Source organism: Nerophis lumbriciformis, linkage group LG24, assembly GCF_033978685.3.
Source record: "Nerophis lumbriciformis linkage group LG24, RoL_Nlum_v2.1, whole genome shotgun sequence".
NCBI classification, from domain to species: domain Eukaryota; kingdom Metazoa; phylum Chordata; class Actinopteri; order Syngnathiformes; family Syngnathidae; genus Nerophis; species Nerophis lumbriciformis.
In genome coordinates this window covers 5376019-5400000 of record NC_084571.2, presented here as the reverse complement: position 1 = coordinate 5400000, position 23982 = coordinate 5376019, and the positions used below count along the sequence as shown (strand labels likewise).

General features: G+C 39.6%; 1 protein-coding gene across 1 annotated transcript in view; it reads right to left on the bottom strand.

The window, feature by feature from the left end:
- lrrc4ba (leucine rich repeat containing 4Ba) overlaps positions 1–23982 on the bottom strand; it is a 166609-nt gene that overhangs the window by 21952 nt on the left and 120675 nt on the right. Inside the window, exon 2 of the mRNA XM_061981393.1 lies at positions 8480–8936. Within this exon, the coding sequence (XP_061837377.1) occupies positions 8480–8728 (249 nt within the window). The 5' untranslated portion in view covers positions 8729–8936. The remainder of the gene's footprint in view (positions 1–8479; positions 8937–23982) is intronic.

Below are 23982 nucleotides of genomic sequence, written 5' to 3'. Positions count from 1 at the left end.
CTTGCAGCGATAAACAACACAATGAGACGTGTACAATTAAGAGGTCATGTCAAATATCGATGTTGTTTGTTTTCTGCAGATTACATCAATTAAAAGCTGGCTTGTTTGTGACGAGAGAATTGATTACAAACACGTCAAAGTAATTAAAAGATTGTTTTACACGGTCATAATTTACAGTGGAAGGAAGCACTGCCCTTGTAGTACCGGCATTTTCCTGAGGAGGCATCAAGCTGTCAAAGTTAAGACAATAATAACGAGTTAAAGTTACTTTTCTTTAACTTAAGTGTGTGTGTGTGCCTTTAAAAGAGTCTTTCTGTCCATTTTGTGTTGAGCTAGTTAAAAAAGCGTAATGCTTGATCAAACAAATTGTCTAGAAAATACTATTTAAATACATAGTCTTAGCCTAAGACTTGAAGGTACACACTTAATAAAGATTTAAAAAATGTTACACTATAGGTGATTAATCACAATTAATTACGGGCAAAATGCAATTAATCGCAATTAAATATTTGAATCATAGACACCTCTACTAAAAAAACATTCCATCGTTCAGGGCTGTTGAGGTTAACGCGTCAGCGCATGCGATGAATGACAAAAATATCCCATTAATCATGTATAAATGCAGATTAATTGCACAATTTATTTTAAGTGCTCCGTCACCTTAACCGTGGATGGTTACCTGAAAGGTGTGTTATTGCACGGTCGGTAAACGGGCCATGCACACCAGCAAAGATGACTGATGTGACGATACTTTAGAATTTTCTTTTAGCAAGTATTGTTGTTAGATTAAACTGTTAGCAAGTTTTGGACAAAAACAAAAGATGTACAATCAAGAGTAGAAAAATTACAATAAATACAATAAAATTAAATTTTTTCACAAAATATTGCAGTCATTTTTAAAGTCAACTAAAATGATGTAATTTACTGCAATTAATCGTGAATAATCCAAATTCATCTTTTATGTAATATTCTTTGACAGCTCTCATTTAAAGACGATTGTTTGTATTATTAAAAATCAAATTTTTATAATAATTTTACAGCTTTGTTTTGTTACTTGTTTGTCAATTAGTTGGTTAGCAACATAACTCAAAATGTTATGGGTAGATTTTGAGTTATTGATGGCGGTCTACAAGGTATTGATGGTGGTCTAAAAGGCATTGATGGTGGTCTAAAAGGCATTGATGGTGGTCTAAAAGGCATTGATGGTGGTCTAAAAGGCATTGATGGTGGTCTAAAAGGCATTGATGGTGGTCTAAAAGGCATTGATGGTGGTCTAGAATGTATTGATGCTGGTCTAAAACATACTTGCCAACCCTCCCGGATTTTCCGGGAGACTCCCGAAATTCAGCGCCTCTCCCGAAAACCTCCCGGGACAAATTTTCTCCCGAAAATCTCCCGAAATTCATGCGGACCTGGAGGCCACGCAACGTTGTTGTAATATATTGAGTTGGAGGCAATAAACAGGCGAGGGGATGAAGTACGTCTCTTTACTGTAGACTTCAGAACAGACTCACACACTTGACGTCACGTGCGCAACACCACGTAAATCGTTGGCCAACCAAAAAGTAACCCCAGTACGCTATAGCCAACATTCACCAGGAAATGGCAACAGACAAACATAGATCACTCCATTACATTCCTCCCCTTTTAGAATTGTAGAAATTACTCAAAAGAAATAAACAACCCAACCAAAAAATGCAGCAGCTCATTTAAAAAACTGTACTTAAGCCACATTCTTTTTTTTTTTTTAGTACTGAACTCTTAACCCTCATTTGTAAACAATAACATGTTATTATACAAACAGTATTTGTACATCTTTAACACAGATTTTTATACTGTCTTCAGAGATTCAGTTTTTTTGGTGGTACTCGAAACCTTTCTGGGTACCTGCGGATCACTGGCGGGGTTTTTGTTGTGGGTGATCTGGGTTCTGATAATGGCAACTCAGCAGCCCTTGAATCTGGTTCAATGATGAGACTAGTTTGTGTCTGACTCACTGATGGTCCTGATGATGGAACTGAAACAGCACTGTCCAGTTGTACTGATGGCACATTTTCTGTAACTGGTGGAGACTAGATAACTGGCAGTCTCTCCATGTTTTCTCGCCATGGTAACATGTGATCCACATGCACTGTGCGCTGTCTCTGTCCCTCTTGATAGATACATAGATTGATATATATATATATATATATATATATATAGCCAACAAGCAAACCGTCAACTTCCTTGACGTCACTTTCAACCTGAGAAATAACAGCTACCAACCATTCACGAAACCCAACACAACACTCCAATACGTGCACCATGACAGCAACCATCCACCCACCACCACGAAAAGAATACCTACCGGAATCAATAAAAGGCTATCGATGCTGTCATCTAGCAAAGCTGAATTTGACCAAGCAACCCCCCCGTACCAAAAAGCCCTTGATGAAAGCGGATACAATTTCACCCTCACCTATGAACCCACGCCAGGAAACCAGCCAAAAAAGAACAGAAAACGAAACGGCATCATCTGGTACAACCCCCCATACAGCAAAAACGTCTCAACGAACATTGGACACAAATTCCTCAATCTGATTGACAAACACTTTCCCAAAGACAACAACCTAAGAAAAGTATTCAACAAGAACAACATCAAATTGAGCTACAGCTGCATGAACAATATACGACAAATCATCTCAAACCACAACAAAACAATTGCAAATGAGCCGTCGACCCCCAGTCAGAACGACTCCAAAACCAACAAAGCATGTAACTGTCGAAAGAAACCTGATTGCCCCCTCAACGGGGGGTGCTTACAAACATCAGTTGTCTACCAATCTAAGGTAATACGCAAGGACATTAACACATCCGACACATATGTAGGATTAACCGAGGGTGAATTCAAAACCAGATGGAACAACCACAAGGCTTCTTTCAGGAACAAAAACCTGCGAAATACCACAGAACTCAGCAAACACATTTGGGACCTCAAAGACAATAATGTTGAATATTCAATAACATGGCAAATTCTTGCATCCAGCACACCTTACAATAGTGGTAATAAAAGATGCAACCTATGCTTGAAAGAGAAACTGTTTATTATTTACCGTCCAGACCTGTCATCCCTCAACAAGCGCAGCGAAATTGTAACAACATGCCGCCATAGACGGAAACACCTCCTAGGTAACACATGAGCCAATCACCACGCCCCTAGGCCAGCCTGTACCCACCCACTCTGTGCCCTATATAAACCATGGTATGCGAATGCTCCCATTAAAATCTCCTGACGATTGAGGGTACCCCCCCTCATGAAACAGGCCTGTAGAGATGAAATAGTCTTGTGATTTTTTTTCCCCACACATACATATATATATATATATATATATATATATATATATATATATATATGAAATACTTGACTTGGTGAATTCTAGCTGTAAATATACTCCTCCCCTCTTAGCCACGCCCCCAACCACGCCCCCGACCACGCCCCCCACCCCCCACCTCCCGAAATCGGAGGTCTTAAGGTTGGCAAGTACGGTCTAAAAGGTATTGAGCCGAGAATGTCGTTGTGGCTTGTGCAGCCCTTTGAGACACTTGGGATTTGGGGCTACATAAATAAACATTGATTGATTGATTGATGGCGGTGTAAAATGTATTGAGGGCGTTGTAAGGATATGGATGGCGTTGTAAGGATATTGATGGCGGCTTAAAGGGATCAGCGGCGGCATAAAAGGCATCGGCATTGTATTGATTGCGTTCTAAAAGTACTGATGGCGGTCTAAAATGTATTGATTGCGTTCTAAAGGTACTGATGGCGATCTAAAATGTATTGATTGCGTTCTAAAGGTACTGATGGCGATCTAAAATGTATTGATTGCGTTCTAAAGGCACTGATGGCGATCTAAAATGTATTGATTGCGTTCTAAAGGTACTGATGGCGATCTAAAATGTACTGATTGCGTTCTAAAGGTACTGATGGCGATCTAAAATGTATTGATTGCGTTCTAAAGGTACTGATGGAGGTGTAAGGATATTGACTGTGGCCTAACAGGCATTGATGGCAGCCTAAAAGGCATTGACGGCGAGAGTTGATGGCGGCCTAAAAGTCGTTGACTGCGGCCTAATAGGCATTGACGGCGGGCATTGATGGCGGCCGAAAATGTATTGATGGCGGTCTAAAATGTATTGACTGCGTTCTCAAGGTACTGATGGAGGTGTAAGGATATTGGCGCGGCCTAAAAGGCATTGATGGCGGCCTAAAAGGCATTGACGGCGGGTGTTGACGGCGGCCTAAAAGGTATTGACGGCGGGCATTGATGGCGGCCGAAAAGGTATTGATGTTCTAAAGTTATTGATGGCGGTCTAAAATGTATTGATGGCGGTCTAAAGGTACTGATGGCGGTCTAAAAGGTATTGATTGCGTTTCAAAGGCATTGACGGCCGTCTAAAGATATCGATGGTGGTCTAAAAGGTATTGATGGCGGTCTAAAGGAATTGACAGCGGTCTAAAGGTACTGACGGCGGTCTAAAGGCATTGACGGCGGTCTAAAGGCATTGACGGCGGTCTAAAATGTATTGATGGCGGTCTAAAGGCATTGATGGCGGTCTAAAGGCATTGACGGCGGTCTAAAATGTATTGACGGCGGTCTAAAGGTATTGATGGCGGTCTAAAATGTATTGATGGCGGTCTAAAGGCATTGATGGCGGTCTAAAGGCCTTGATGGCGGTCTAAAAACATTGAAGGCGGTCTAAAGGTATTGACGGAGGTCTAAAGGTATTGACGGCGGTCTAAAATGTATTGACGGCGGTCTAAAGGTATTGACGGAGATCTAAAGGTATTGACGGCGGTCTAAAATGTATTGACGGCGGTCTAAAATGTATTGATGGCGGTCTAAAGGCATTGATGGCGGTCTAAAGGCCTTGATGGCGGTCTAAAGGTATTAACGGCGGTCTAAAATTATGATGGCGGTCTAAAAGTATTGATTATTCTTCACTCTTTCTTGTCTCTCCTTCTCACAGAGACTTAAACAAGCGTTTTGATGGCGGCCTAAAAGGCATTGACGTTGGCCTAAAAGGCATTGACGCGGGCATTGATGGCGGCCGAAAAGGCGTTGACATTCTAAATGTATTGATTGCGTTCTAAAGGTACTGATGGCGGCCTAAGGATATTGACGGTGGCCTAAAAGGCATTGATTGCGGTCTAAGGATTTTGATGGCGGTCTAAAAGGTATTGATGGCGGCTTAAAAGGTATTGATGGCGGTGTAAGGAGATTGATGGCGGTCTAAAATGTATTGATTGCGTTCTAAAGGCATTGATGGCCGTCTAAAGGTATTGACGGCGGTCTAAAAGGTATTGATGGCGGTCTAAAGGTATTGATGGCGGTGTAAGGAGATTGATGGCGGTCTAAAATGTATTGATTGCGTTCTAAAGGCATTGACGGCCGTCCAAAGGTATTGACGGCGGTGTAAGGATATTGATGGCCGTCTAAAGGCATTGACGGCGGTCTAAAGGTATTGACGGCGGTGTAAGGATATTGATGGCGGTCTAAAAGGCATTGACAGAGGTCTAAAGGTATTGATGGCGGTCTAAAAGGCATTGACAGAGGTCTAAAGGTATTGATGGCGGTCTATAAGGTATTGACAGAGGTCTAAAGGTATTGATGGCGGTCTAAAGGTATTGATGGCAGTCTAAAAGGAATTGACAGAAGTCTAAAAGGCATTGACAGAAGTCTAAAGGTATTGATGGCGGTCTAAAGGTATTGATGGCGGTCTAAAAGGCATTGACAGAAGTCTACAGGTATTGATGGCGGTCTAAAGGTATTGATGGCGGTCTAAAAGGCATTGACAGAGGTCTAAAGGTATTGATGGCGGTCTAAAAGGCATTGACAGAGGTCTAAAGGTATTGATGGCGGTCTAAAAGGCATTGACAGAGGTCTAAGGGTATTGATGGCGGTCTAAAAGGCATTGACAGAAGTCTAAAGGTATTGATGGCGGTCTAAAGGTATTGATGGCGGTCTTAAAGATATTGACAGAGGTCTAAAGGTATTGATGGCGGTCTAAAAGGCATTGACAGAGGTCTAAAAGTATTGATGGCGGTCTAAAGGTATTGATGGCGGTCTAAAAGGCATTGACAGAGGTGTAAAGGTATTGATGGCGGTCTAAAAGATATTGACAGAGGTCTAAAGGTATTGATGGCGGTCTAAAAGGCATTGACAGAGGTCTAAAGGTATTGATGGCGGTCTAAAAGTATTGACGCCGGTCTAAAAGATATTGATGGCGGTCTAAAAGGTATTGATGGCGGTCTAAAGGTATTGATGGCGGTGTAAGGAGATTGATGGCGGTCTAAAATGTATTGATTGCGTTCTAAAGGCATTGACGGCCGTCTAAAGGTATTGACGGCGGTGTAAGGATATTGATGGCCGTCTAAAGGCATTGACGGCGGTCTAAAGGTATTGACGGCGGTGTAAGGATATTGATGGCGGTCTAAAAGGCATTGACAGAGGTCTAAAGGTATTGATGGCGGCTTAAAAGGTATTGATGGCGGTGTAAGGAGATTGATGGCGGTCTAAAATGTATTGATTGCGTTCTAAAGGCATTGATGGCCGTCTAAAGGTATTGACGGCGGTCTAAAAGGTATTGATGGCGGTCTAAAGGTATTGATGGCGGTGTAAGGAGATTGATGGCGGTCTAAAATGTATTGATTGCGTTCTAAAGGCATTGACGGCCGTCCAAAGGTATTGACGGCGGTGTAAGGATATTGATGGCCGTCTAAAGGCATTGACGGCGGTCTAAAGGTATTGACGGCGGTGTAAGGATATTGATGGCGGTCTAAAAGGCATTGACAGAGGTCTAAAGGTATTGATGGCGGTCTAAAAGGCATTGACAGAGGTCTAAAGGTATTGATGGCGGTCTAAAGGTATTGATGGCAGTCTAAAAGGAATTGACAGAAGTCTAAAAGGCATTGACAGAGTCTAAAGGTATTGATGGCGGTCTAAAGGTATTGATGGCGGTCTAAAAGGCATTGACAGAAGTCTACAGGTATTGATGGCGGTCTAAAGGTATTGATGGCGGTCTAAAAGGCATTGACAGAGGTCTAAAGGTATTGATGGCGGTCTAAAAGGCATTGACAGAGGTCTAAAGGTATTGATGGCGGTCTAAAAGGCATTGACAGAGGTCTAAGGGTATTGATGGCGGTCTAAAAGGCATTGACAGAAGTCTAAAGGTATTGATGGCGGTCTAAAGGTATTGATGGCGGTCTTAAAGATATTGACAGAGGTCTAAAGGTATTGATGGCGGTCTAAAGGTATTGATGGCGGTCTAAAAGGCATTGACAGAGGTGTAAAGGTATTGATGGCGGTCTAAAAAATATTGACAGAGGTCTAAAGGTATTGATGGCGGTCTAAAAGGCATTGACAGAGGTCTAAAGGTATTGATGGCGGTCTAAAAGTATTGACGGCGGTCTAAAAGATATTGATGGCGGTCTAAAAGGTATTGATGGCGGTCTAAAGGTATTGATGGCGGTGTAAGGAGATTGATGGCGGTCTAAAATGTATTGATTGCGTTCTAAAGGCATTGACGGCCGTCTAAAGGTATTGACGGCGGTGTAAGGATATTGATGGCCGTCTAAAGGCATTGACGGCGGTCTAAAGGTATTGACGGCGGTGTAAGGATATTGATGGCGGTCTAAAAGGCATTGACAGAGGTCTAAAGGTATTGATGGCGGTCTAAAAGGCATTGACAGAGGTCTAAAGGTATTGATGGCGGTCTAAAAGGTATTGACAGAGGTCTAAAGGTATTGATGGCGGTCTAAAGGTATTGATGGCAGTCTAAAAGGAATTGACAGAAGTCTAAAAGGTATTGACAAATGTCTAAAGGTATTGATGGCGGTCTAAAGGTATTGATGGCGGTCTAAAAGGCATTGACAGAAGTCTACAGGTATTGATGGCGGTCTAAAGGTATTGATGGCGGTCTAAAAGGCATTGACAGAGGTCTAAAGGTATTGATGGCGGTCTAAAAGGCATTGACAGAGGTCTAAAGGTATTGATGGCGGTCTAAAAGGCATTGACAGAGGTCTAAGGGTATTGATGGCGGTCTAAAAGGCATTGACAGAAGTCTAAAGGTATTGATGGCGGTCTAAAGGTATTGATGGCGGTCTTAAAGATATTGACAGAGGTCTAAAGGTATTGATGGCGGTCTTAAAGATATTGACAGAGGTCTAAAGGTATTGATGGCGGTCTAAAAGGCATTGACAGAGGTCTAAAAGTATTGACAGAGGTGTAAAGGTATTGATGGCGGTCTAAAAGATATTGACAGAGGTCTAAAGGTATTGATGGCGGTCTAAAAGGCATTGACAGAGGTCTAAAGGTATTGATGGCGGTCTAAAAGTATTGACGGCGGTCTAAAAGATATTGATGGCGGTCTAAAAGGTATTGATGGCGGTCTAAAAGATATTGATGGCGGTCTAAACAAATACATGAGTGTCTGGGCCCACCTGGATGGTGTTCTCCTGCAGGTTGAGGTATCGCGTGTTGACAGAGATGCTCTCGGGGACGTCGTCCAGGTTCTGCCTGGTGCAGATGACTCGGCTGGCCTGGTTGGAGCAGGTGCAGTGGGCGGGGCAGGAGGAGGAGGCGGCGCCCACCAGCTGGAACCCGGGCAGCAGGAAGTGCAGCAGCAGCTGGGCCAGCAGAAAGAGGAAGGGGGAAGGGCCGGGAAGGCAGGTCAGCGTGGCGATGCGCATGGCAACTGGGTCATGACCCGGCGCTGCGATCTGAAGGTGCGGCCCACGTGTCCCAGGAAGCCTCGGCTTTCCCTCTGCTCCGCCTCCTCAGCGCCGCATCCCGCCTTTCCTGCTCGGGCTCCTCTGTTGTTCCTGCTTGTTGTGGGAACATAAAGCGACGCGCCGCCTTTCTTCCTTCCTCTTGTTGGCGACACAAAGGCGAGAGTCACTGTTGAGCAACAAGAGGCGAACACAAAGAAGACAAAGAAGAAAGCGTATTAAAGACTCACTGTTTTCCTCCAACACCACAAATAATGGCGAGACATTTATAGCTCGTCATCGGGGGAAGCTTGTCAGAAAGAATCTTTTGCAGGCATTAGAACTTTTTGTGTCGGCGCTCAAATCAAATCCTACGTAATCCCCCAGCAGACGCCGTGTCAGCAGTCATCACATCGCCGCGGCGACGGCAGGTGCACCAGACGTCCTGTAATTAACCTGCGACCTCATTCACATCAGCAACTTTTTACCAAAGTCCTGTACCAAAGTGGACCGTGGAGAAGATCGCGAAAAATCCACTTTTCACGATTGCCATTTTGGTAAGGATTATTTCTTGAATCAACTAATCTATCGATTATTTTTTCGATTAATCTGTAGATAGCATTTTTTATCGCAACAAACTTTTTCAACAAAATTTAATTTCCCAAAAATACACCAACACTTTTCATGTACCGGTATGTAGAAACTTGACTTGCAAAGAAAATGACTAAAAGAGAATGGAGAATCGATCCTTGATGCCTTTTTAAGTGTGCTGCTGTCAAAAGTTATTTTCACTTTCACTTCAAAAGGTTTATTTCTCACAGCGGTTCTGATAACGTTAACTTTTTTTTAATTGTTTTTTATTTAACAACAAACAAAAATACACAATGTACAAAACCCAAAACCAGTGAAGTTGGCACATTGTGTAAATGGTAAATAAAAACAGAATACAAAGATTTGCAAATCCTTTTCAACTTATATTCAATTGAATAGACTGCAAAGACAAGATATTTCATGTTCGAACTGAGAATTTATTTTTATTTTTTATTTTTTACAAATAATCATTAACTTAGAATTTAATGGCAGCAACACGTTGCAAAAAAGTTGGCACGGGAGCATTTTTACCACTGTGTTACATGGCCTTTCCTTTTAATAAACACTCAGTAGATGTTTGGGAACTGAGGAGACCAATTTTTGAAGCTTTTCAGGTGGAATTATTTCCCATTCTTGCTTGATGTACAGCTTAAGTTGTCCATTGTTGTATTTTAGGCTTCATATTTTCAATGGGAGACAGGTCTGGACTACAGGCAGGCCATTTTAGTACCTGCACTCTTTTACTATGAAGCCACGTTGATGTAACACGTGGCTTGGCATTGTCTTGTTGAAATAAGCAGGGGCGTCCATAATAACGGTGCTTGGATAGCAACATATGTTGCTCCAACACCTGTATGTACCTTTCAGCATTAATGGTGCCTTCACAGATGTGTAAGTTACCCATGTCTTGGGCACTAATACACCCCCATACCATCACAGAGGCTGGCTTTTCAACTTTGCGCCTATGACAATCTGGATGGTTCTTTTCCTCTTTGGTCCGGAGGACACGACGTCCACAGTTTACAAAAACAATTTGAAATGTGCACTCGTCAGACCACAGTACACTTTTCATCAGGCTATCTTAGATAAGCTCGGGCCCAGCGAAGCCGGCTGCGTTTCTGGGTGTTGTTGATAAATGGCTTTCGCTTTGCATAGTAGAGTTGTAACTTGCACTTACAACTGTAGTTACTGACAGTGGTTTTCTGAAGTGTTCCTGAGCCCATGTGGTGATATCCTTTACACACTGATGTCGCTTTTTGATGCAGTGCCGCCTGAGGGATCGAAGGTGCGTAATATCATCGCTTAAGTGCAGTGATCTCTCCGGATTCTCTGAACCTTTTGATGATATTACGGACCGTAGATGGTGAAAACCCTAAATTCCTTGCAAAAGCACGTTGAGAAATGTTGTTCTTAAACAATTTGCTCAAGCATTTGTTGACAAAGTGGTGACCCTCGCCCCATCCTCGTTTGTGAATGACTGAGCATTTAATGGAAGCTGCTTTTATACCAGTGAAGTTGGCACGTTGTGTAAATGTTAAATAAAAACAGAATACAATGATTTGCAAATCCTTTTCAACCTATATGCAATTGAATAGACTGCAAAGACAAGATACTTAACGTTCGAACTGGTAAACTTTTGTTATTTTTTGCAAATATTAGCTCATTTGGAATGTGATGCCTCCAACATGTTTCAAAAAAGCTGGCAGAAGTGGCAAAAAAGACTGAGAAAGTTGAGGAATGCTCATCAAACACTTATTTGGAACATCCCACAGGTGAACAGGCTAATTGGGAACAGGTGGGTGCCATGATTGGGTATAAAAGCAGCTTCCACGAAATGCTCAGTCATTCACAAACAAGGATGGGGCGAGGGTCACCACTTTGTCAACAAACGCGTGAGCAAATTGTTTAAGAACAACCATTTCTCAACGAGCTATTGCAAGGAATTTAGGGATTTCACCATCTACGGCCCGTTGCAATCACTGCACGTAGGCGATGATATTACGGACCATCAAAAAGCGACATCAGTGTGTAAAGGATATCACCACATGGGCTCATGAACACTTCAGAAAACCACTGTCAGTAACTACAGTTGGTCGCTACATCTGTAAGTGCAAGTTAAAACTCTACTATGCAAAGCGAAAGCCATTTATCAACAACACCCAGAAACGCTGCTGGCTTTGCTAGGCCTGAGCTCATCTAAGATGGACTGATGCAGAGTGGAAAAGTGATTCTGTGGTCTGACAAGTGCACATTTCAAATTGTTTTTGGAAACTGTGGACGTCATATCCTCCGGACCAAAGAGAAAGAGAACCAAAGTTGAAAAGCCAGCATCTGTGATGGTATGGGGGTGTATTAGTGCCCAAGGCATGGGTAATTACACATCTGTGATGGCACCATTAATGCTGAAAGGTACATACAGGTTTTGGAGCAACATATGTTGCCATCCAAGCAACGTTGTCATGGACGCCCCTGCTTATTTCAGCAAGACAATGCCAAGCCACGTGTTACAACAGCGTGGCTTCATAGTAAAAGAGTGCGGGTACTAGACTGGCCTGCCTGTAGTCCAGACCTGTCTCCCATTGAAAATGTGTGGCGCATTATGAAGCCTAAAATACCACAACCGGACTGTTGAACAACTTAAGCTGTACATCAAGCAAGAATGGGAAAGAATTCCACCTGAGAAGCTTCAAAAATTGGTCTCCTCAGTTCCCAAATGTTTACTGAGTGTTGTTAAATGGAAAGGCCATGTAACACAGTGGTAAAAATGCTCCTGTGCCAACTTTTTTGCAATGTGTTGCTGCCATTAAATTCTAAGTTAATGATTATTTGCAAAAAAAAAATAAAGAAAATAAAAACATTTCTCAGTTGGAACATTAAATATCTTGTCTTTGCAGTCTATTCAATTGTATATAAGTTGAAAATGATTTGCAAATCATTGTATTCTGTTTTTATTTACCAACTTCACTGGTTTATAGTTTTGTAAAATGCCAATTCCGATGCTAATTCCAGACGTTAGCGCTGATGGCGGCTAGCATCTGCAGGTGGCGGGGACGCGAGCAGGCCGCATCGGGCGCGGCGAGCTCCTTGTTAACCGCGGATGGAACGACGGGGCTTTGAAGACGAGAGAGTGGGATTATTAATCTGATGAGTGTTTGTCTGCGGGCGGATGAGGGAATTATCAACAGCAAAGTCAGAGACGAATACCGAGCAGCTGCAGAGGGAGGATGAGGGATAAAGAGACGGTATAAATAGTGCGGCCAGAGAGTAAAAGAGATGTGAGAACAAGGAGGAGGAGAAGAAGAAGCATTAATATTCATAACCTCAGTCAGAGAAGAAGAAGAAGAAGAAGAAGAAGATGGAGGTGAATGACAACATACAGCAGCATGAATATGAAACAGATGACATGCAGCCAGGTTGCTCCTGAGGGGGGCGGAGCAAATAGGTCGAGAGGCGGGGGTGGGGGGGTGATCAATAATGACAATGACACTCAAACACACACAAGGACACACTGATAAATCAGCAGCCCCCCCCCATTATAATGTAATTCTTGTCACCTTCATAGACTTTCGCACACTTGTTTTATTTTATTTATACATACACATATTTTATATAAATATATATATACTGTACATACATATTATATGTATATATATATATATATATACATACATACATACATACATAATAAATATAATTTTCAAATAAAAAATTCAAAAAAAATTTTTTTTATTTGAAAATAATATACACACATGTATACATATATACACACTCATATATACACATTATATACACACGCACACATATATATATATATATATATATATATACATACAATATATTATAAAGAATAAAAAAAATTCAAAAAAAGTTATTTTTTTATTTGAAAATAATACATATGTATATACATAAATATTTAAAACATTCTAAAATACAACAATTGAATACACATTTTAAATTATACATATATACAGATATTCTTTTTAAATAAAAAAAATACTTTTAGAAAATGTTTTACTTAAAAATATGTATAAATGTATGTATATATATATATATATATTTATATTATATATATATATATATATACATACATACATACATAATATATATAATTTTCAAATAAAAAATTCAAAAAATATTTTTTTTATTTGAAAATAATATACACACATGTATATATAGACATATATACACACTCATATATACACACATTATATACACACGCACATATATATATATATATATATATATATATATATACAATATATTATAAAGAATAAAAAAAATTCAAAAGTTATTTTTTATTTGAAAATAATATATATGTATATATATAAATATTTAAAACATTCTAAAATACAACAATTGAATACACATTTTAAATTATACATATATACATGTATTCTTTTTAAATTAAAAAAATACTTTTAGAAAATGTTTTACTTAAAAATATGTATAAATGTATGTATATATATATATATATATATTTATATTATATATATATATATATATACATACATACATACATAATATATATAATTTTCAAATAAAAAATTCAAAAAATATTTTTTTTATTTGAAAATAATATACACACATGTATATATAGACATATATACACACATTATATACACACGCACATATATATATATGTATATATATATATATATATATATATATATATATATATATATACAATATATTATAAAGAATAAAAAAAATTCAAAAGTTATTTTTTATTTGAAAATAATATATATGTATATATATAAATATTTAGAACATTCTAAAATACAACAATTGAATACACATTTTAAATTATACATATATACATATATTCTTTTTAAAGTAAAAAAAATACTTTTAGAAAATGTTTTACTTAAAAATATGTATAAATGTATGTATGTATATATATATATATATATATATATATATATATATATATATATATATATACACACACACACAACATCCATCCATCCATTTTCTGCCGCTTACCCCTTTCGGGGTCGCGGGGGGTGCTGGAGCCTATCTCAGCTACAATCGGGCGGAAGGCGGGATCCACCCTGGACAAGTCGCCATCTCATCACAGGGCCAACACAGATAGACAGACAACATTCACACACTCGGGCCAATTTAGTGTTGCCAATCAACCTATCCCCAGGTGCATGTCTTTGGAGGTGGGAGGAAGCCGGAGTACCCGGAGGGAACCCACGCAGTCACGGGGAGAACATGCAAACTCCACACAGAAACAATAATTTAAAAGAAATTTAATAAATAAATTAAAATGAAAAATGTGTTGTTTTTTTGTTTTTTTACTGCGCCCCTGATTTCTAGTTCCTAAACCAAAGTATTTAAGACACTCATCACCTGCTGTCACGCCCCCCTCGCCCATGCAGTGTCCAGTCGCATTGGAATAGAACAGACAGTGCAGTGACCTCGCACTTTGATGAAACATTAACCTGCTACAATGTCACACATTAACCCCCTGACCCCCCTTCCCCTTTATTTTTACACACACACACACTTGACACATACGCACACACTGCAGCTTCCTTTCCCAGCTTTGCTCTCACTGGTGCTGCATTCAAATGTTCGCCCACAGTTACCATGGTTACCTATTCAGCGCTCCATCCAGCTGTATCCCACCGACTCCCCCCACCCCTCATTAGCACCCCAAACACACGCCTGTACAAATGGCACGGACCAAGCAAGGCGACACAAGCGCGGCGTGGCACAATCACCATCACGGCGTTGCACAGCACGTCAGCGATGCGGTACGGACCAGAACGGCACAACTGGCCAGGTCAGAGGTCAAGATGGGGAGCAGATGAAAAAGTCAAATGTAAACTAACATTATGATGAATTCACTTCACATTTGTGTTCAACTACTTGTGTTCAACCCAAAATATTCCGGAAGAAAGACCAAAAACAATAAGTCTCTAACTTAAGTGACCAGTGATGGCACAGAGAGTGTGATGATAACCATAGAACAAGTAATAGAATTCACCTCCATATAAGAAGGAGTGGTGACATGTGTTCAAGGCAGCCAGGCTGTCATAATCCATCTGATTCATTACATCTTTTTTATGTTAGCACATATGCACAGCTAATAATAAACAAAATATACATTTAATTTAACACATATTATTACATACATGTGTATGTAATAATATGTCTTAAATTAAATTCATTAATTAAATCATGCTGACCCCTTTCAAGCTGCACAAGCAATGATGTCCGCAAGGCTACACTGTAAAAGAGTCAGAAGATTTTACTGTAAAGACCTGGCAGAAATTTATCGTAAAATCATCAGATTTACAGTAATGCACTGTAAAAAAATTTTTTTTTAAATGGCCATAGTTTTACGGCAAAAAAAAAATTTGCAGCTCAAATCACCATTATTTTAACATTAAAACAACAGTGGTACCATTTGTCACTATACAATAATTTGATGCAAAAAAAAAACCCCCACTAAATTTTTACTGTAAATTCTGGTGACTCAGCTACCGTAAAAAAATAAAATAATAATAAAAAAATAAAATATATATATATATATATATATACATACATATGTGTGTGAAAAACAATCTCTGGGAATCCGCGTTGCCATCTGTGTGTGTGTAAAAAAATCTATATCTATGTGTTGCGATCTGTGTGTCTGAGTAAAAAAAAACAAAAACAATCTGTGTGGAGCCGTGTTGCGATTTGTGTGTGTAAAAAAATTAAAAAAAGTTTGATAAAAGTATAAAATATGAAAAGATAAAAATGTGCACAAATGGAGGGAAACGAAAAAACATTATATATCTGTTAGGGTTGTACGGTATACCGGTATTAGTATAGTACCGTGATACTAATGAACCATATTCTGTACTATACTGCCAGTAAAAAGTACCGGTCCCCCACCCCCCAGGGCCCCCGTCGTCACGTCGTGTCATTGCTGGTTTACGAGCAGAGGAGCATGTTCGGCAGCGCACAATCACGGAGTACTTACAAGCAGACGCAGTGTGTAGACAGAAAAGGGAGAACGGACGCATTTTGGCTTAAAAACTAACGATAAAGGTGAAGTTATAACACTGAAACTCCCTCAGGAAGAGGTGCTTTAATACATGGCTAGCTAGCTAGCGGCTAAAGTCCATCCGCAGTCGGCAGTGTTTTAGCTACTTCTAAATCACTGATCCTGGTCTCCATGGCGACAAATAAAGTAAGTTTCTTACAAGTATCATCCCTGCAGGACGAGGAATAGCTAAACATGCTTCACTACACACCGTAGCTCACCGGCGTCACAATGTAAACAAACGCCATGGTTGGATCTACACTTGACATCCACTGTAATGATACCAAGTACAGTAGCGTATCTCGTCGATACTACTATGATTACATCGATATTTTTTAGCATCATAAAATCTTCTTTCGTTTTAAAAAAACATGTATATTATGTTTATAAAGTCAGGAAATATGTCCCTGGACACATGAGGACTTTGAATATGACAAATATATGATCCTGTAACTACTTGGTATCGGATTGATACACAAATTTGTGGTATCATCCAAAACTAATGTAAAGTATCAAACGACAGAATAATAAGTGATTATTACATTTTAACAGAAGTGTAGATAGAACATGTTAATAGAGAAAATAAGCAGATATTAACAGTAAATGAACAAGTAGATTAATAATTACATTTCTACCACTTGTCCTTAATAATTTTGACAAAATAATAGAATGGAAAATGACACAATATGTTACTGCATATGTCAGCAGCTAAATTAGGAACCTTTGTTTGCTTACTAATAATAAAAGACAAGTTGTCTTGTATGTTGACTATTTTTTTAAAGGACAAACTTGCAATAAGAAACATATGTTTATTGTACCGTAAGATGTTTTGTTAAAATCAAGCCAATAATGTAATTTTTTGTGGTGCCCTTTATTTAGAAAAGTATTGAAATACATTTTGGTACCGGTACCAAAATATTGGTATCGGGACAACACTAATATATATACATATATATATACTGTGTATATATATATATATATATATATATATATATATATATATATATATATATATATATATATATATATATATATATATATATATATATATATATATATATATATATATATATATATATGTATGTGTGGGAAAAAAATCACAAGACTATTTCATCTCTACAGGCCTGTTTCATGAGGGGGGGGTTCCCTCAATCATCAGGAGATTTTAATGGGAGCATTCGTATACCATGGTTTATATAGGGCACAGAGTGGGTGGGTACAGGCTGGCGTAGGGGCGTGGTGATTGGCTCATGTGTTACCTAGGAGGTGTTTCCGTCTGTGGCGGCATGCTGTTACAATTTCGCTGCGCTTGTTGAGGGATGACAGGTCTGGACGGTAAATAATAAACAGTTTCTCTTTCAAGCATAGGTTGCATCTTTTATTACCACTATTGTAAGGTGTGCTGGATGCAAGAATTTGCCATGTTATTGAATATTCAACATTATTGTCTTTGAGGTCCCAAATGTGTTTGCTGAGTTCTGTGGTATTCCGCAGGTTTTGGTTCCTGAAAGAAGCCTTGTGATTGTTCCATCTGGTTTTGAATTCTCCCTCGGTTAATACTACATATGTGTCGGATGTGTTAATGTCCTTGCGTGTTACCTTAGATTGGTAGACAACTGATGTTTGTAAGCACCCCCCGTTGAGAGGGCAATCAGGTTTCTTTCGACACTTACAGCCTTTGTTGGTTTTGGAGTCGCTCTGTCCGGGGGCCGACGGCTCATTTGCAATTGTTTTGTTGTGGTTTGAGATAATTTGTCGTATATTGTTCATACAGCTGTAGCTCAATTTAATGTTGTTCTTGTTGAATACTTTTCTTAGGGTGTTGTCTTTGGGAAAGTGTTTGTCAATCAGATTGAGGAATTTGTGTCCAATGTTAGTTGAGACGTTTTTGCTGTATGGGGGGTTGTACCAGATGATGTCGTTTCGTTTTCTGTTCTTTTTTGGCTGGTTTCCTGGCGTGGGTTCATAGGTGAGGGTGAAATTGTATCCGCTTTCATCAAGGGCTTTTTGGTACGGGGGGGTTGCTTGGTCAAAGTCAGCTTTGCTAGATGACAGCATCGATAGCCTTTTATTAATTCCGGTAGGTATTCTTTTCGTGGTGGTGGGTGGGTGGTTGCTGTCATGGTGCACGTATTGGAGTGTTGTGTTGGGTTTCGTGAATGGTTGGTAGCTGTTAATTCTCAGGTTGAAAGTGACGTCAAGGAAGTTGACGGTTTGCTTGTTGGCTTCAATCGTGATCCGTAGGCCGTTCTCTTTGAAAATTTGGCATATGCGCTTCTTGGTATTCTCGCTGCTCCTTGGCGAGGCGCGACACACTGCCAGTCCGTCATCACGGTAAATACCAAGGTTCAGATTGAGGCTAGCGAGCTGGGAGAGGAGGAAACTCCCAACGAGTTCACACGTTTCTGCTCCGTCAAAACTTCCCATAGTGACGTCAAATGTTGCATTGTTCTTTTTTTGCCATGGTGTACTGTTGTGGATGAGAGTGGAGTTTTTTGCGTGGATGATGATGTTTCTTTCGTTGCCTGTGATTGAGTCGTAGTCTGAGGCGAAGTCTAGTGCTTGAGTCAGTAGGTCTTGCGTGATGGAAGGGTAAAATTCTTCGATATCAAAGGAGATAAAGTTGTGCTGTTGTTTGTCTTGGATGTTGTTGAACCATTTGATTACTGCTGCTGTATTTCTCCATTGGTTGAGTGGTGTTTTGTCCTTGATTTTTGTGTTGACTCTGTCCAGGATTATTTTGCTGATTTTTCCTATTTCAGATTTAGTTGGGTTTATTAGTCGGCATGTTGGGTTATTTGCGAAGTTGGGTTTGTGGTCCTTCAATGTGATGAAGGCTTCCTTGTTGGCTGTGGCGTCCACCCTGTCCTCAATGTCCAGTTCAGCCCTTGTTGGCTGTGGCGCATATGCCAAATTTTCAAAGAGCGGACTGGCAGTGTGTCGCGCCTCGCCAAGGAGCAGCGAGAATACCAAGAAGCGCATATGCCAAATTTTCAAAGAGAACGGCCTACGGATCACGATTGAAGCCAACAAGCAAACCGTCAACTTCCTTGACGTCACTTTCAACCTGAGAAATAACAGCTACCAACCATTCACGAAACCCAACACAACACTCCAATACGTGCACCATGACAGCAACCACCCACCCACCACCACGAAAAGAATACCTACCGGAATTAATAAAAGGCTATCGATGCTGTCATCTAGCAAAGCTGAATTTGACCAAGCAACCCCCCCGTACCAAAAAGCCCTTGATGAAAGCGGATACAATTTCACCCTCACCTATGAACCCACGCCAGGAAACCAGCCAAAAAAGAACAGAAAACGAAACGACATCATCTGGTACAACCCCCCATACAGCAAAAACGTCTCAACTAACATTGGACACAAATTCCTCAATCTGATTGACAAACACTTTCCCAAAGACAACACCCTAAGAAAAGTATTCAACAAGAACAACATTAAATTGAGCTACAGCTGTATGAACAATATACGACAGATCATCTCAAACCACAACAAAACAATTGCAAATGAGCCGTCGGCCCCCGGACAGAGCGACTCCAAAACCAACAAAGGCTGTAAGTGTCGAAAGAAACCTGATTGCCCTCTCAACGGGGGGTGCTTACAAACATCAGTTGTCTACCAATCTAAGGTAACACGCAAGGACATTAACACATCCGACACATATGTAGGATTAACCGAGGGAGAATTCAAAACCAGATGGAACAATCACAAGGCTTCTTTCAGGAACCAAAACCTGCGGAATACCACAGAACTCAGCAAACACATTTGGGACCTCAAAGACAATAATGTTGAATATTCAATAACATGGCAAATTCTTGCATCCAGCACACCTTACAATAGTGGTAATAAAAGATGCAACCTATGCTTGAAAGAGAAACTGTTTATTATTTACCGTCCAGACCTGTCATCCCTCAACAAGCGCAGCAAAATTGTAACAGCATGCCGCCACAGACGGAAACACCTCCTAGGTAACACATGAGCCAATCACCACGCCCCTACGCCAGCCTGTACCCACCCACTCTGTGCCCTATATAAACCATGGTATACGAATGCTCCCATTAAAATCTCCTGATGATTGAGGGAACGCCCCCTCATGAAACAGGCCTGTAGAGATGAAATAGTCTTGTGATTTTTTTCCCACACATACATATATTGCGCTCTACTACGGTATCGAGCACTATTTTTTGGATAACCTTATTAAGACATATATATATATATATATATATATATATATATATATATATATATATATATATATATATATATATATATATTTTTTTTATTTTTTTTTTAAGTTTACTAGTTGCGTTTGAATTTGAGACTCCACCGTGAAGTTGTGACTTAGAGAAGTATAATCTTGGTGACCATGCTTCTTCGCCCACGAACCTAAAATGAAAACCTAAACGCTTCTCATGCATAATCAGTCTGGGTCAAGTTTGAAAGCGATGGGATGAAATATAAAGGACCAACTGGTTTTGGAGCAACACCTGGAAATGGCCAACGTCTGCAGAAAATGACCTTTTTTGGTCGTTTTGAGGTTAAAAATGTGGATAAAAGAGGCGGAGTTGAATGCTAATTGAATTAGGCACAGGACTGTGTGACAATCTTAATGAATTATTGCTGGTATGAGGCCAAATTCCTCACTGGTGGTGCTGTTGCATGGTAAAAATCCCTGTTTGGCCTACGGAGAGTTAGCACTTTTTCACGTTTTGGCAACACTGCTATAGACTGGATAGTTTACTGAGATCCTAAGTGTTCATTTCAGAATCACCATTTAACCATGTGACTAAATGTGTTAACTACCGTCATTTCTGGGCAGTAGAGTGCACCGGTGTTTAAGCCAAGTTTTAGGATTAGTAAACATTTTAAGTAGGGATGTCCGATAATGGCTTTTTGCCGATATCCGATATTGTCCAACTCTTTAATTACCGATACCGATATCAACCGATATATACAGTCGTGGAATTAACACATTATTATGCCTAATTTGGACAACCAGGTATGGTGAAGATAAGGTACTTTAAAAATTTTTTTATAAAATAAAATAATATAAATAAATTAAAAACATTTTCTTGAATAAAAAAGAAAGTAAAACAATATAAAAACAGTTACATTGAAACCAGTAATTAATGAAAATGAGTCAAATTAACTGTTAAAGGTTAGTACTATTAGTGGACCAGCAGCACGCACAATCATGTGTGCTTACGGACTGTATCCCTTGCAGACTGTATTGATATATATTGATATATAATGTAGGAACCAGAACATTAATAACAGAAATGAGTGTGAATGAATGAGTGTAAATGGGGGAGGAAGTTTTTTTGGGTTGGTGCACTAATTGTAAGTGTATCTTGTGTTTTTTATGTTGATTTAATTAAAAAAAATACATTAAAAAAAAACGATACCGATAATAAAAAAAACGATACCAATAATTTACGATATTACATTTTAACGCATTTATCGGCAGGCCGATATTATCGGACATTTCTAATTTTTACATTTATTGGTTGCGCCATAAAATGCAGATATACACCGGTACGAAAGATGTTTGTTTACATACCTTAATTGTTTCCAAACGGTGCCTGTAACAGGGCAGTAAAACGGCTGATCACACAAAACAGAAGTCATTGTGTGGAAGCTAGCCCTCCAATCAACTAAACCCACTCAATAACTCCACGGTGACGTTTTTGGTGAATTTACTGAGGACTTTGTGAAACTGAAAATACACGAAAAATGCCGTTTTAAGTTACTAATACCGACACAGACACTCGTAAACGTGTTAGCATATGAGCTAATGCTATTGGCACCAGCTTGATGACATTACGATGGCACATACAATATGCATTAAAACACTCCTACCTGGGATGATTTAGTAAGTAAGAATTGTTTTTAGTTATATAGTAAAACTGACAAACGTGGCTTGGAGTGATGAGCAGGAACATTATGGATGTAAACTTCCGGTAAAAAGGAACAAAACAGCGAACTCGTCCAAAAGATGGCACTATAGTCAAAAACAATAACGCACCTTTTTTAGTGTTCCTGTCGGCGTAAATGAAAACTATTTGTCGAACACCAAACATGATTGTCGTTAGCTAAGAAGAATCCATGAATTAGCCGCACCGTTTTAATAGCCGCAGGGTTCAAAGCATTGGAAAAAACTAGCGCCTTATAGTCATACAGATATATGGTAGGCCTGAAGTCATAATACAGTAAATGTCAAGATTCCATGTCAAATTTCTGTTTCTGTTTCCGCTTGCTTACAGAAAGTTGTTCTTTGTGTTGTGTTTGTTGTGTTGTCGGTCACCTCAACTTCTAATTGAAGTTTAGATCACAATTATAATTTCAAAAAAACAGGATGGCAGTGCAAGAATATCATTAAAATATTTGAATGATTAATTTGATTACTTACAATATTTTGAGCCAAAATAAATTCAATAGTGCAAAAGAAGTCACCATAAACAAAAGCTACTATTGGCTATGATTTAAACTTAAAGGTATTTCCTGCTTTATTAAAAAATATATATATATATCAATCTAATCACTGTATTGAACACAAACTGATACTGCACTTGGTATCATTGCTGTTGATATTTGTATCAATCCACCCACCTCTGTTTACATTCTGGAGCTTTAGCTTAGCATGGCTTTTATTGTATCCTCATGCAGTGTGTAGTGTAGCATGTTTACAGAATAGTGCTGCTAGGATCCTGATGAGAGTGCGGAAATATGACCATATCACACCAATTCTCAAATCCTTTCACTGGCTTCCTGTTCCACTCAGGATTGAATACAAAGTCTCCCTACTAACCCACCAGTGCCTCCATGGAAATGCCCCAAAGAACTACTCACCCCCAAATCCTCCACACGACACCTCCGCTCCGGACAGGCTAACCACCTCCAACCTCCGAGGACAAAGCTACAAACAATGGGAGACCGGGCTTTCTGCTCCGCCGCCCCCAGTCTGTGGAACGCTCTCCCTGACCACCTGAGGGCACCACAGACTGTGGATGCTTTTAAAAAAGGCTTAAAAACCCTTCTTTTTAAAAAAGCCTTTTTTTTAGATATATGCATACTAGTTATAGCTATAGGCTGTTCTAGTTTTTATTTTGGTTTATTAGGGCCCGCCATGGCCCATTGCAAAAGGACTCCCACAGGGAGTCCTTATGCAATGGGACATAAGGACCTATTGAATTTCTAAGGTTTTATTATTATTATTATTATTATTCTTCCGCAGCTTTGCGCACTACTTTGACCCCCTTAACATGCTTCAAAACTCACCAAATTTTACACACACATCAGTAATATACGGCAAAACTTTTTATCAAACAACCAAACCTCAAAACTCAAAATTGCGCTCTAGCGCCCCCTAGAAAAAAAAAAAACTAGACTGCCTGTAACTCCCACTAGGAAGGTCGGAAAAACATGAAACAAAATCCTCTATGTAGGTCTGACTTAGACCTAGTTCTCATAATTGTACATCCTTGGGCTAAAATCAACAGGAAGTTGGCAATTCCCCCTTCAAGACAAAAAAGTACTAAAAACAGTCAGTTTTCCTTCTTTGAGCTGTAATTTGACCCCC